Raw genomic sequence first — 15,605 nt, 5'->3', positions numbered from 1 at the left:
GGGTTTCACCGTGTTAGCCAGGATGGTCTCAATCTCCTGACCTCGTGATCCGCCTGTCTCGGCCTCCCAAAGTGCTGGGATTACAGGCGTGAGCCACTGCTCCCGGCCTAGATTCTACTTTCTATGTATATCCTGAATCCTACGCCTCCTGTTTATTCTGATGCCACTTACAGAGTTTAGGCCCTCGTCAAGTCCTTCCTGGACTTGGACATAATGAATTCTTGAAAACATGTTTTTAAGGGGGAACAATACGTTTAAATATTTTAGGGTGAGGTAAGGGTTGGAAGCAAACGGTGTTCTGTGGACAAAGAAGCGAAAATTATGATACAATCATGACTTACACTTCCTCTATGTACTCTGTCTGTCACATTCAGGAAACTTAAAAATCTTCATCTGTGTCCTGGGCTTCTGGGCTGGGGCACCAGGTGAGGAGACCATCCTGAGGCTATGGTAAATCAAGCTGGGTTTTCTCTCTCCCATGGGCATTCCACACTGTCTCTTACTCCGTTATAGGTGGGAGGCTCATGCAAGCCCATTTTTAAACATTTGTGCAATGAACTTAGTTAGTCAGGATGAAAAAAAATATTATTGTTCTTACCCCTATAGCATAAGCAGAATGGGGCTTCTGCTGGCTTTGTTCATGCTGGAGGGTCCCTCCTTCCTGCAAGCCATCCCATCCCCATAGAGGTAGCAAGACAGGAAGACAATGGGCTGGGAGGAGAGGTTGAATAGGGTAAGTGGTCCTGTCCTGAATTGTGACCCTGCATGAGTGAATGAGCTTCAAGTTTAAGCTGGATAGAGTCCTCATAGCACCCCATCTACCACCCTGGTGGGGTGGAGGATGGTTCTGCTGTGTGGGTCTCCTTAAGCACTTCGTTAAGCACCCCAATACAAATTATCCATCTACCTCAGAGTTCCCTTGGACCTTCCCTCATCAACATGCCTGACAAGAAGTGCAAACACTAATAGTGCAGTATCACCATTACTAGTCTAGTCAAAGCCAAAGAAAGTCAGTTTGATTTGGGAAAGGTAGTTTATGGATGTCAAAATACGATGTTTAAAATATGTGAAATCTAACCTGTGTAAGTTAATAATTACCAAATTGCCAGACTTCTCAAGCGGTCTGTTTCCAGTTTTTTTCTTTCTTGAAGCAACCATTCCACATGGCCACTAGAGAAATTTTTTTCAAAACGCAGATTGATCAATTTTTTTGATAGTTTCCCTTCACCTACAGTTTCCTTCACCATGTTTTCAACCATAGTGATATACATTTTTACTAATACTCAAATGTGATCTGTTCTTTTAGGTTCTTCATTCTTTTACCTTAAGGCCAATCTTACCTTGTCATTTCATCTGAAAACAGAAAAAAATTAAAAAATAAGTGAACAAAATATAGACTCTCAGCTCTGTTCACAAATCTAACTCCAAAAGCAGTAGTGAATAATATAGACATTTAATAAAGTTCTTCTGTGTATACCAAACAACAAAACAGCCTAAGAATCTTCTTCGAGCATCTTATCTCTAAAGTTTCATCTTGTAAGGCAGCTGCCACACATTTCCAAATTCCTTTTCTCTTGCTGTAAGAGCTCTATCTCTTTGTGCCACATCCTTGAACCTCTCTGTGGGTCTGAGCATCATTTGTGTATTCACTGTAATCCTTTCTCCATTTCTCTCATTTGCATCCCCATCTATCATCCTGCTCTGCAAGACAAAGGATGCTGCTGAAGTTCTACCTGCCTGAAAAGAGGAGAGGCATAATAAATGTTTATAATTTAATTTCAGTTTGCTTTTATCTATTAAATTAAAATGAAGTAATGTAGTTTGTGAATGATTCACTTCTGTATAAATTAGAATGAATTAAAAGTTAACACTAGATGAAATCATTCTCAATTAGATTTTGCATGCTTCCTTGAGGAAACAAAAAATTTTGGAGCTAAGAGGAATGTTGTGGAATCTCCTCCACAGCCTGTCTTATCTGTAATGGAGCCTGGAGAGAAACTATTGCATTGATTGTGGCAAAAGTTTCAGATTACTCTTATGCTTTTGAGTTATGAATGTTGAATGGGAATGTTGAAGTTTCTTTTCGGCAACACGAGAGTTTCTTTTTTCTAAAACTTTAAACAACTATCCCAAGTCTGACTTCATTACCTTGGGTTAGGTACCTGTTCCTGAACTGATTACTGTGCACAGGGATAGGTGATGCCCTGATTGGTCAGGTCTGTGTCACATGACCAATTGTAGCAGAGAGAAAGTCAAGGGTTAAGAGTGGGGAGGGATCATTTCTCAGTGGCAAATAGGGAGTTTTTGTTTGTTTGTTTGTTTTGTTTTGTTTTAAACCAAGAGAGTAAATTGATAATGGTGATGGAAACAGCAGGTGTCTCATTAAGTTGGCCTGCAGGGTCCTGCCTCATCCAGTTCCCCAGCCCCATCCAGCAATGTCTGCTGTTCACTCACTGCACTATGTGATGCCCTTTCATATCTCTGCTTTTTCACATGCTTTTCCTATGTCTGGTATGCTTTTCACTCTTTTCTCTACCTGGTAAACTCCTGATCAAATTGCATCTACTTATTGAGCCTTCCCTTCAGATTCTGTTGGCTACTTTCCCCCCTGACCCATTAACACTTTGTACCTACCTCTCTGAGAGCATTTCTTTCATAGTATCACATTAGGTGTCCCTTCTTCTATTATACGAGTGTCTCAAGGTCTGTGTGTTCTCCATGTCTGTGTATTCTCAGTAATGGACTCAGACCAGGTGATTACATTAGCATTACGTAAAATTGTGGGCCTAGAAAGGCAGAGAATTTGGATTAATTTTATAATTTCTGTTTCATCAAGGTTGTGATTCCCAACTAAGTTTCTGCTGCATTGCTTCCTTGGGAATGTTTGGAAGTGTGTGGGAGTACTTTGGGTTGTTGCAAAGCCTGGGCATTGGGTGCCACTGACATTTGTTGGCCAGGGACCCAGGAGTGCTAAATGTTTTACAGTGCATGAGACAATCCTGCACAAAGAAGGATTGTCCTCTCTAAATGCCAGTTCTTCCATTGAAGACAACTTATCTAGACTGAAGCATAGGAAAGAGGAGAGTAATTTGATCACAATACAAACTACATGTCTATCTCTCGTCAATCTTCTTTGCATACACTGTGAATAGGAGAGCCTATGCTCAATTAGCAGATTGCTTGAATGATAGGTTTTTAAACCTAAGTGCATTTCTATCCTTATCTGTTTCCCCATGTAATCTGGGTCCTGAGGTTGGACTACAAGGCTAAAACATGCGGAAGTTCAGGATAAAAGTTTGTCCTCTCTTAAGTAAACTTCCCTTGGCTAGGCTTTCTCTAAGCCTGGGGAGGAAATGGGAATTAAGTTCTACGTATTCTTTTTTTCAATATCTATGGTGAGATAATTTGATCTTAATGCCTCTTCCACTGCACAGAAGGCTGAGAGTGACTAATTTATATGATCTTTTAAAAATCTATTTATAGCAAACCTTCTGGCTGAAGAAACCAATGTGGAGGGTTGCACATAGATTTAAATCCAGTTTTCTGTCATGAGGTGTCAGAAAAGCTAAATAGGTCCAGTGTGGTTGTTTAGGTCCTATTCTAGGAAGCACATCTTTTTGTTCATTGTTGACACTGATGTTGCTGTGTTATCTTGAATATAGGAATTGTGTAGAGAAAACTTGGGAGTATACGTCCCCAAGTAAGGTTTTTTGATTCTTTGCTTCAAAGGTGACATTTTTGAAAAAAGATTCCTGAAACATAAGTTCAATAATTCATGTGTGATTTTATTGTCCTGTGTTATTATATATAGCATAAAGTCTTTTTGAAAAATAATTTACCAAGAGTCTGAAACTCGGTATTTATCAGCTGCTGCTGATAAACTTGATAAAGTTTTTTGAAAGATGTTACATGTAAAAGATACTTCATAAAATGAAATTCTAGTCTATTCTTATTGTATGTTTGTTTCTTTTTTAGATACTCCCAGAAGCGTAAAAGCATCCACTGCTACAGCTGAGCAGTTTTTTCAGAAGCTGAGAAATAAACATGAATTTACTATTTTGGTGACCCTAAAACAGACCCACTTAAATTCAGGAGTTATTCTCTCAATTCACCACTTGGATCACAGGTAAATGTGGTTGCTGGAGTTTCCTGTGTTTTCATTATATGTGGTTAAATGAATACATTAAAGAGAAGTAAACAAAAGCTTTCTTCTCTTGTATATCTCTTTATGATTTGGGAAGCCGAGATGGGCAACTCACGAGGTCAGGAGTTCAAGACCAGCCTGACCAATATGGTGAAACCCTGTCTCTACTAAAAATACAAAAATTAGCTGGGCTTGGTGGTGCGCACCTGTAGTCCCAACTACTCGAGTGGCTGAGGCAAGAAAATTGATTGAACCCAGGAGTTGGAGGTTGCAGTGAGCCATGATTGTGCCATTACACTGCAGCCTGGGTAACAGAGCGAGACTCCGTCTCAACAACAACACAAAGATTGGTTTAAGATAGAATGGTTTTGTTACATTGTACAAAAATCACAAACACAGGTAATTGAAAGTAATTGCCTAAAAGCAGAAGGAGCTGCTGCTTTTCAGGTTAGTAAGAAGTTGCTATTCCTAAAACAGATTTATTAATTACTGAATTCCTCAAGAGGTATATTTCTCAATTTTAAAGCCAAACATACTTCTTAATTTGTGAATAGTTATCCACAAAAATATTATATTCTATTGCTTTGTAAAATTGTCTGGGTTTAGAGTTTAATAGTCATATAATTGTAATCATTGACAGATAACTTCCTTTTTTACCTCATAGTTTGCAGCAGTCACAGCTGTCTTCTTGGACATGCATTGTATAAAAATGGTGTCTACTATCTTCCAATTTTTGTCGTATGTGAGACAGGATTAGGAGCTCTGGATGTGGGGAAAGGAGGAAGAAGAAGACAGTCATTCATGATACTTGACATATACATAAATTGCTATGAAGTAATACCAAATAGTTTAAGATGATTCCTTCTGGAAAGAATAACCACAGTTCTGGGAATGAAAGTCCACCACTTACTATCTGTGGACATTGGGGAAGTCACATAAGATCTGTATCTCAATTTCCTCATCTGTAAATTGAGGATAATAGTACTGCTTCATAAGTTGTTGTGAGGATTAAAGAATTTATACATATAAAATACTTTACCTATATAAAAACTTTAATGATCCTGTCGTAGCATGGGTATAAATCTCTTTATTTGGTTTCTCTTATCGCAGATGAGGCAGTCTGGGACTTTGCACATCTTTACTAAATACTAACGAGCAAATGTAAGAAAATCTATGTGGAGAACAAAATATAGCAAGGCTGACTTAGTGAGGAAGGTTCCTAGGAACATACTGTCTAGCTTGCTCTTGGGGCTTGAGGCCCCATTTAATTACATCTTTAGCTCCAAAGGATAATTTCCCAGGCCCTTCACTTGGGTTTCTTTCCTCCCAGGTTCTGGCCTGTTTTTGAGGGGAGGGTGCCATCCTAACACTCACCTGGTAACTGGCTTACAACTTTCAGGGAAGAGCAAGAAAGGGAGTAATCCCATCTTCAAGGGTTCACTGGGGCTATTCCCTTCAGTCTGTTTTTGGTTGCAGGGACAGGCCTTGTCTTTATGTGGTTGAGATCCAGTGAGCTCCTTGTTTATAGCAGTGTGTCTCTGCCCGTGTCCATTGAGCTTTCAGGCAACAAGAGTCACATGTAATAAAGGAAGACTGTTCATTTGCAGAACAACCTGTTGTATTTCTGATTACCTCTACATGCTAGGAAAATTTCCCCTTAATTTTGCACATTAGATTTTTCTTCCCTGTGACTTTCTCCCACTTCCCTGTTTGTAGAGACATAGAACTCACCCAGCCTTCTTCCGGATGACATCCCTTACATAGATGATGGCCACTGCTACCTCCTTTCTTACTGCTCCTGTCTCTGGGCTAACTGGTGCTAGGGCCCTCCATCTGTTCCTCCTGAGGCTTGTCGGGCAGCATTTCAAGGGGTCTGTTTCCCTCAACTGTGAGTCCTAGATGGTCAATGTTTGTATTGGTTCCCAGGGTCGAACACCTTAACTGTACACACTCTGACCAGCACAAACTTCTTGCAATCTGCAAACTTTTTCCACCTAATACTTCTTAAAATAGTTTGATGTTTTTTTAAGCACCTTAAACATTTTAAAGATATGGGCCACTGAAATACCTGACCTTCATCAGGTGGTTTGCTGTCAGGCAAATCCTTTCTTACTCTTCCTATGAGGTAGATTTATTAAAGTTATAGGCAGGGCTTTAAATGGATTTATTTCAATTGAAAATAATATTTTTTTTTAGATTATAGAAATATGTTTTCGTTGTAGAAAAAATTTGGAAAACTGACAGAAATAGGAAAATTGATACAATCATATTACCAAAAGACTAATGTTGAAGTTCTGTCATATTTTAATCCAGTCCTTTTGTCTATGTGTATTGATATGCCATATTTTGTTTAATCAACCCCTTACTTTTGGGTATTCAACTCATTTACTTTGTAAATTTTAATAAATAATAATATGATGAATATTTCTTATACGTAAGTATTTGTGCTCAGCTGTTAGATTTTCTAGTTATACCTTTAAAATTTATATTATTTCTGAAATTTCTTGTTTTGCTTATTCAGTCTATGGATGTATCATCTGTCAATGTCATGGCATTTATCTATGAAATTATAAATTATGTAGATATTATCTAGATATGTTATTATTGAACAAATATCATATTTGAGATATAGTATATCTTTCTATGATGCGAAAAATAATTTAGATTTGTAGGGCACTTTCATTTGCTGAGTAAGCTAACAGTTATTAAAGGCTTACCATGTGCCAGGCACTGTGCTCCATGCATTACACGTGATTAGTTCATTTATCATCAGTATTCAAGAGTGATTAAGAGTGTAGACCTGGAGATGGACAGCATACATTCCAGTCATAGCTCTGCCACTCATTGGTTTTGGGACCTTGTAAAAATTACTTAATCGTTCTGTACTTCAATTGTCCCCATGTGTAAATCCATATAGAGTGCTTGAAAATACTAGCTATAAAAATTCACAAACCTCCCATAATCATACAAGATCAGCACTCTTATTTTCATTTCAAAGATAAGAAAAACAAGCCTTAGAGATAAGTTCTTAAAGGTTCCATGGGAATAAATGGGAGTAGGCTTTTCCCTCAGTGTGATTATAGAGCCCACCTGCTGAACCTCTGTGCTATCCCGTCTCTCCGTGTCTATGGGAGATCATTAAACTAAGTTCTTTATTGCCTTTTTTTCAGCATCATTTAGCTAGTTACTGACAGAGCCAGAACCCAAACCCACTTTTTATTATTGAGTCTTTTTACTAATGCGCTGTGATATAGCCTTCTATCATCTCAACAGACCTTCTGTTATGGCTTGTATTGGATTTTTTCCTGTTCTTCTTGCTGAAGCTATCTTTCTTGAGTTATCTTGCTTTTCCTCACTCATCTATTTAGTTTCATCATTGCCTGGACACTTATTTCATTATTTTCTGCTTTCTTTCACAAAAATTTTAAGGTGGCTTATAGAAATATCTACAGGACAAGATAAAATGAAACATACAAATCCGAGCAAACAAAAAGATAAAAACCTAGTTAAATAATCAGGATAATTCAACCATTCTTGGCACTGAAACCATACACATATTTCTCATATGGCCTTTTGTGGTCAAGGTAGTAAGTGTCCTTAGAGAACAAGTTCAGGGGACTTTATGTTAGCTGGTCACTTCAGAAAAAGCAGATCTACAGTGATGTTGATAATATACATCTAGATATGAAGGTCTTTGAAGCAACACTGCCCCCTTTGGAGACACTTTCTTGGTAATATGCAAGACAGTCATATACAACCAAGGTTTCCTGCTCAATATGCCAGTGGAGCCTTCTATATGAAGGCCTGGTAAGTAGACTGTGTCCTTCACACCACATTGCATGTAAATTGCTTTTCTCAATGTAACTCAGTCACTTGCAACTGACAGTGATTAGGTGCAGGTCCAGCTCTTCAATGGGTGCATTCTAGTTCACCATAGTAAGAACTCTTCTGCATGCCCTGCTGAAGGATGCTCATTTTTCTAGTTTTTTTTGGGGGGAAGATGGGGTGGCAGTGGCATTGTGACGCTTCCTCTGAGCACATGTTCTTGCCTGCCTGGGAGAAAGCACAAGAGCAAGAGCTTGAGCAAGAGCAAGAGCTTGAGCTATCCCTCTGTGAATTTAGATTCTGTGAGTTAGACTACAAAGTCTCTGCTATAGAATTACCATGAAATGAACATTAATATTATCGTTAGAGGTGATGTGAGACTGGTTCTATCTTCCTTATGTCTGTTCCTGACTCCAGTGTTATCTCCATTTGGGCTATTTGCAGTGAACACCTAGCTTATTGGGAAGCCTGCTCGGAAGCCTAATTAAAGAGGGAGAAGGTAGGAAGTGATGGAGACTGTGGGAATGGTAGCTCCAGCACTTGTGGTGTTGGAGTAAAGTGATAGGAGTATAAATAGTAGCCAGGCACAGTGACCCATCTGCTCAGCATCTATGTGTCACCCTTTTTCTGTTTCTCTGCTTGTTCAAATCCTGCACGTACTTCAGAACTGTGCTTATATCTCCAGGAAGCTTTCACTGACCTTTCCAGTTTACATTAATTTCTTCCTACATCAGTTTCCAATGTGTTTAAAAAATTTGTGCCAGTTTTTTGGCATTCTAACATATAATGTCTTTCCTTTTTTTTTTTTTTTAACTTTTAGTTCTGGGATACATGTGCAGAACGTGTAGGTTTGTTACATAGGTATACATGTGCCATGGTGGTTTGCTGCACCTGTCAACCCGTCATCTGGGTTTTCAGCCCTGCAAGCATTAGGTATTTGTCCTAATGCTCTCCCTCCCCTTCCCCCTGACCCCTTGCGAGGCCCAGTGTGTGATGTTTCCCTCCCTGTGTTCATGTGTTCTCATTGTTCAGCTTTCACTTATGAGTGAGAACATGCGGTGTTTGGTTTTCTTTTGCTGTGTTAGTTTGCTAAGAATGATGGCTTTCAGCTTCATTCATGTCCCTGCAAAGGGCATGAACTCATTCTTCTTTATGGCCGCATGTATTTCATTGTTATTTAAATATTTTATGTGTATACATGTGTGTTAACTGCATGAGACATTAAAATATCATTTACTGCTTTTGATTACAGTTGTAACAAATACATAATTTAACTTTTAAAAATCTAAATTGTAGCTTTCTTAAAAAATTGGTAATACCTCCCAGCTTTCAAAATGTAAAAGGCACTCCATTCCTGTCCCCTGCGACCCAGTTTCTATCCCTGACGGCAGCCACTATTATCATTAAGGCATTTCGAAAACAAAAAAATATGTATAAAGAAGAAAATGAAGCTCATCCAGTCAGTGGTTTGCTGGAGCTGGCTTGCCTACTGGCTTTAGGGGCTGAAATTTTGTGAACCGGTTGACATTAGTAGCTTGAAATAGGCCATGGTATGAGTAATTATTCCATGGAAATCAGCAGATGCTACAAAACAGGGCTTTTAAAAATATACATTTTCAATGAAGCTTAATTTTTGTATACTTTTTAAATACTCTCTTTCCGATACAAATGGGCAGATGAACCAATAGCTTAGAATTGTGTCTCTAGAGAACAGAGAGCCAATTATTGAACATTTACCACTGCCTGTAATTCTGACATTTAGCAATAACTCCATTAATGCTGTGGAATGCAGCTTTCTCATCCTTTCCTCAGGTGAATTTGTGTTTGTGTAAAATATTTACATAGTTGACAACAATTTTTGGTTAGATGTTAAGGTTTTCTGCTGTCAAGGATTGTGCATTAAACTTGCAAACTCCATTACATCTGTCATGATGTCATACACAGACGCTAAATAAATATTTGGTAGATGAAGAAATGAGTAAAAGATGAAGAGACAGGTTATTATGAGTAATGAGGAATCATAAATGGCATCACAAAGTTTTCATCAAGCTAGAGTGGTAGGATTTGGAGAATGTTCAAATTGCTATATTGATGCAGGGTGCCTAATCCATCCTGAAATGTCCTTAACTCTAGCACGAGGAATTCACTAACTGGCAGCCACTGCCTCAAAACAGCTATAAGTCAAGTTCTTAGAGAATAATGACAACTGTAATAAGCTATATGGCAACATCTCAGCCACTGTGTTAATGCTGGATATCTAACCACACAATTTCTTTTGGTTTGGACATATGGACTAATGGGCATGCTCTGGATTCTAGGGTATCTGAAGTGAACTAAAAGCAAGATGAAAGTAGGAAGGGCAGATGATCACACTGTTGCAGAATTAAGAAGAGGGCTTCAGTCAAACCTTGGCACTGAAACATAGCTTCAAACCAAGTGGCATAATTATGAAACTCCCGGGAACCCCATCAGCAGTGCCCTGGTGTGCCATGAGCAAAGCTTCATTTGGCTTTCCAACCTGAGATGCTGGTTTCAAATGGTGTTCCTTAAATAGAGGCTGATATTAAAAATAATGTGGCACATATACACCATGGAATACTATGCAGCCATAAAAAATGATGAGTTCATGTCCTTTGTAGGGACATGGATGAAATTGGAAATCATCATTCTCAGTAAACTATCGCAAGAACAAAAAACCAAACACCGCATATTCTCACTCATAGGTGGGAATTGAACAATGAGAACACATGGACACAGGAAGGGGAACATCACACTTCGGGGACTGTTGTGGGGTGGGGGGAGGGGGGAGGGATAGCATTGGGAGATATACCTAATGCTAGATGACGAGTTGGTGGGTGCAGCGCACCAGCATGGCACATGTATACATATGTAACTTACCTGCACATTGCACACATGTACCATAAAACCTAAAGTATAATAATAATAATAAAATAAATAAATAAATAAATAAAAATAAAAATTAAGCCACAAACTTCATGTGAGCACAGCGTAAAAAGAGTTTTGGCTCTTCAGTCATTTCAGTATGTTCACCGTCAGCAGCATAACCTAAAAAAAAAAAAGACAATAATATATGGCAGTTGTTGGAAAGAGTTAAGACACTCAGGCTGATTAAAGGAGTTCTCTCATTATTATAGTTTTCTGACTATTGTGTTTCGAAAGGTAAATAGAGAATAGAGAAATATTTTTAAGATATTGATTCACTTATCCACTTATACAGGAAACAGAAGAGAAATATGAAAAATATAAAGGATTGTTGAAAAGCAAAAGTATATTTATCAGTTAAAATAAAAGAAATTTATTGAAAATTCCAAAGAAACTGTTTCCTTCTTCCATGTTTTACAAAACTGCAGTTTCTTCAGGATAAATAAAATCCTTTTGTTATCCTTCGTGTGATTTGGTGTAGTTGCCTAGATTCTGTTCTGTGGTTTATAATATTTTTTCTTTATTTAAAATAATCTTGGACTTTAGATATATAAATTGGTTCCAAGGGATTTATTAGGAATTTTGCTGATATCCAAGCATTATTTATGCTTCTGACTTTGAATGCTTTGCAGATAGCATACATGGAGATAATTTGTGGCAATAGCTTTGCAAATAAATACAAAACTGTCCTGTAGTTTGTCGTCATCTTCTGTATTAATAAACTTCAGGTGAAATAAATGAGATTTTTCTATCCTCTTAATATTAATTATACATTCTGGGTGAGTAAAAATGTATTTATGTATAAAGCTGAAAAAATGTGTCTTCATGTTTGTGAGTGCTTGTCATGTATTAAGCCATTTCTCTTTCTTGACATTAGTAAGTAAAAATTAAACTTGCTGGCAATATTTGCTTGGCTTAATGGTTCTGAACTAAAAAATGACTTTGTTTATTATGGATGAAATTAATAGACTGACATAAAAGCTACTAAACTTGTTACTTTCTGCTTGCACTTTATTTAATAAATAACTTTAAAGATAATAGTATTTATAAATTAAAATTTCAAACTCCAATTTCTACATAATTAAAAAACTTTACTTAGATTTTATTTTCTTGAAGTGTTTCTATAACATTGTTTATCTCTCACAAAATTACATCTCTGTTGTGTATTTTAATACCTCCCTTATTATTAGGAAAGTTGCAATATATATTCTAATGTAGCCAAGCATACATATATCACTACCAAGTAGGCATGGTCAAGTGCTCATCAAAGAAAGTAAATTAAAGCAAGCAAATGGAATTTCTCATCATAATTCTTATACAGGTGATATGATGGACAGAAATACACATTTTAACACACAGAGATTATCCCATAGAGCACACATCCCCCGTTTCACACTAAAGAAGCGAGGCATTTTTTTTCCCTTCCTATCAGCAGTCCACTCTTTCTGCAGGGTCAAAGAATGAATCAGTTGACTGCTGCCGCAGCCCATAGACTAACCAGCCCATATTCACTTTCATTACACATTTTGGGTATTTTCCTCCTAGATGGGGATGCCGAGGACCAAGAATATTTCCAGGCAACCATCCTATTCTGACCATATTCAGTTATCAGGCCCTAAATATCTTAGGCCATTGCAAGACCCTTCTGTGTCATCCATCTCGTAGCTCCTTCACATCTACTCTCTTCACTCCCTATGGACAGAGTACTGGAATTTTGGTTGCTGTGTAAGCAACTGTCATTAAGGAGCAAGCAAACTGTGTTTTGGAAACCAACTTGGTGCTCCTGCTTGCAGTTTTTCATACTTCCTGTTTCTGTGTTGCTGTATCATTTCTTTATAAATGGCAGGAAAGGTGAATTGTTCATTAGAAATAATTGGCCCATGTAACTTTTAATGATCAGTCTGCTACTTTTTTAAGGTTATTTTTTTCTTTTCAGCATTAAAAATATTTCTAATGATTAAAAACTTTTTTAACTTCTTCTTCACTTGGGAATAAAAACTTTTGAGATTATAATTTTAGTTCTTTCTTGCTTTGGCTTTGCTAAGAACTTGTGACTTTATTATTTTCCCTCTTGCCATTTTTGAAAATGTTGACGTCTAAATTTTAGGAGTCTATAGCTCTTCCTGATTTTCTTTAAGACAGAAGCTTATCATATCTCAATGATTTACTATCTAATATCGTGTTTCATAGATATGTTGTTAATGAACGGAGATTTTTTTTTGAGTCATTGGTTCAGAATTCTTTGTGCGTGCGTGTGTGTGTGTGTGTGTGTGTGTAAAGAGCAAAATCCATCAAATGTATAAATTCCTATTAAATATAATGTTTTAGACAGGAATATTTTGTTATTTTTTCTTGTAAATGATGCCTTATAATTAAATGCAGTGCCATTAGAGGTTCTGACTTTGCTGAGAACTTAGTTTTTTTCTTTAAGAGGATTTTTGCATTTGAAACTTTGCTTCTTGATATGTGTTTATTATTTGGTTGTTATTTCACTTAATGTCTTCCTCGTAGATTTTTTTCTTTTTTTGAAATGGTTTTTCCTATCCTGAGATCAGGTAGTCTTGCTTTATAAAAACATAATTTTTTTATGGTTTCCCTGTCTTACTCTTGAACCCATCTATAACTTATTTTAGTGTACTTAAGAATTGAGGCTCTAAACATTTTTTCAAACAGATAATTAATTATTCTGACACCATTTATGTAACTCTCCCCCTCCCTCATTTGAAATATAATCTTATATTTTATATTAAAATCATTTCTGGGCTGTCTCTTCCGTTTCATTGGTCTATTTTTGTACCAGTAATAAACTTACATACATGATTTTTCATATTGTAGTTTTTTAATGTATGCATTAAAAAAATGCAAGTGCAAAAAATTACTACCAAAATGTAGTATACTGTTGTATTCATGGGTGATATTCAAAATGTATAGTAATCAGTATGCCATGGGCACTAAACAACCAAAGCAGGAAAGTGACAAATTAGAATGGACCTTGACTATAATCAACCAGCATGGCTATTTCTATATGCACTGTGTGTATGTACTTCTACATTTTATGATATTGGATAGATATATAGATATAGATTCAAGTATAGATTTTAATATGTATACAATTACACACACCAAATATAGGTGTATATTTATGAAATATGTATGTGTATGTGTAATTTTCTACATACTATGTATATGAAATACATATTTCATAACAAATTTTAATATGTTGCATTCTGATCAGCAGAGTGCCTACTTAACTACTTTCTTCAACAGTGATTAAAAAGTTTGCCCATTCAGAAGGTGAGAAGTAACACTTTGTTGATGAGGTTGAATACCTTTTCATATGCTTATTGGCTGTGCATATATCTTCTTTTATAAATTACCTATGTATATATATTGTCAATTTTCCATGTTTTTTTATAAATGAGCTCCATTTAATAAGGATATTAATTCATTATCATCTATATTTTTAATTTGCCTTTAAGTTTTTATGAACTTTTTATGTTCTAAATTTTCTTAAATGATGTGCAGTCTAGTCAATACTTTCTGTCTCTAAAGGGTGGGATTATGTTAATGACATAGTGAAGAAATAATGTTTTTCCTATATATAAAAAAAGAGAAGGCTAATTCAAAAATTCAAGAAAAAGAAAATCTTGTATGAGAAATTCGTGATCCATTATATATAATGAAACAAAATTTACTACAATTTTGGACAATTATTACATTTAAGAAAAAAAATCTATCCTTGATGCTATTGAACATTCTCCTTTGGGTGTTGGAGAGTTTGTGTTACTCTAGTGAGGGAATGATTGTCTCAGCACAATATTTGGTATTGCAATTAATACTACATATAGGCGTAAATGCAAATACTGTTGATTAGTTTTCCTATTGATCTTTTAATTGTGGGTCTGGAAAGGTATAATAGTACATCTGTGTTTAAATTTCCATCTTAATCTGCCTTACTATATTAAACACATATTCTATTTTAATGCCCTTTAGTCTTGCCTAAGAAAAAAATTGACATTTTGGACTTAGTTGTAGATATCTAAGGTATCTACTTAGGTGTAGATATTCAGTGCAATATCCAACACAATGAAGCTGGTGGTCCCAGTGCAATTTTTTCAACAGCTCACTGTTTTCTCACTGATTTGTAATGTCACCTCAAATCTCCATCAATGCTGAGGTCGGTTTCTGGGCCCTGTTTTCTGTTCTACTAACCTATTTGTTGATTTCTGCAGAGATACTACAATATCCTGATTAATATAGTTTTATAAGATTTGATACTTAATAGCTCAAGTCTCTTTGTTCTTCCTGTTAAGAAATTTTTGCTGCATTTGAAACTTCATTCTTGGGAATAACTAGAATCAGTTTAAGTTTTATGAAAAAAATTTAATTGGTATGTATTGAAATTGCATCACATTTATGGGTTAATGTAGTAACATTTTTATATTACTCAGTCTTCTAATCCAGTAATATGGTTTCTCTCTACATTTTTTAATGTCTTCTATTATCTTCTTTGAAATTACTACATAAAGTGTATATACATATTTTGTTATTTTAATTCCTAAGAACCTTATGTATTGTACTGCTACTGTGATGGGTTATTTACTTTTCTATTATATTTTCTAATTGTAAAAGATGTTTAAGTTGATGTATTACTAGAAAAATGGATTTTGTTTTGTATCAAAAGTAGCATCTT

General features: G+C 36.2%; 1 protein-coding gene across 3 annotated transcripts in view; it reads left to right on the top strand.

Moving 5' to 3' along the window:
* The window catches only part of NELL2 (neural EGFL like 2), a 360,977-nt gene that overhangs the window by 61,008 nt on the left and 284,364 nt on the right, over nucleotides 1-15,605 (top strand). For all 3 annotated transcript variants that reach the window (XM_054444613.1, XM_063672658.1, XM_054444612.2), the window contains one exon: nucleotides 3,976-4,126. In XM_054444613.1, coding sequence (XP_054300588.1) covers nucleotides 3,976-4,126 — 151 coding nt within the window. The remainder of the gene's footprint in view (nucleotides 1-3,975; nucleotides 4,127-15,605) is intronic.

The sequence above is a fragment of the Pongo pygmaeus genome, chromosome 10 (assembly GCF_028885625.2).
Source record: "Pongo pygmaeus isolate AG05252 chromosome 10, NHGRI_mPonPyg2-v2.0_pri, whole genome shotgun sequence".
In the NCBI taxonomy this organism is placed as follows: domain Eukaryota; kingdom Metazoa; phylum Chordata; class Mammalia; order Primates; family Hominidae; genus Pongo; species Pongo pygmaeus.
This window is presented reverse-complemented; position numbering and strand designations above follow the sequence as displayed.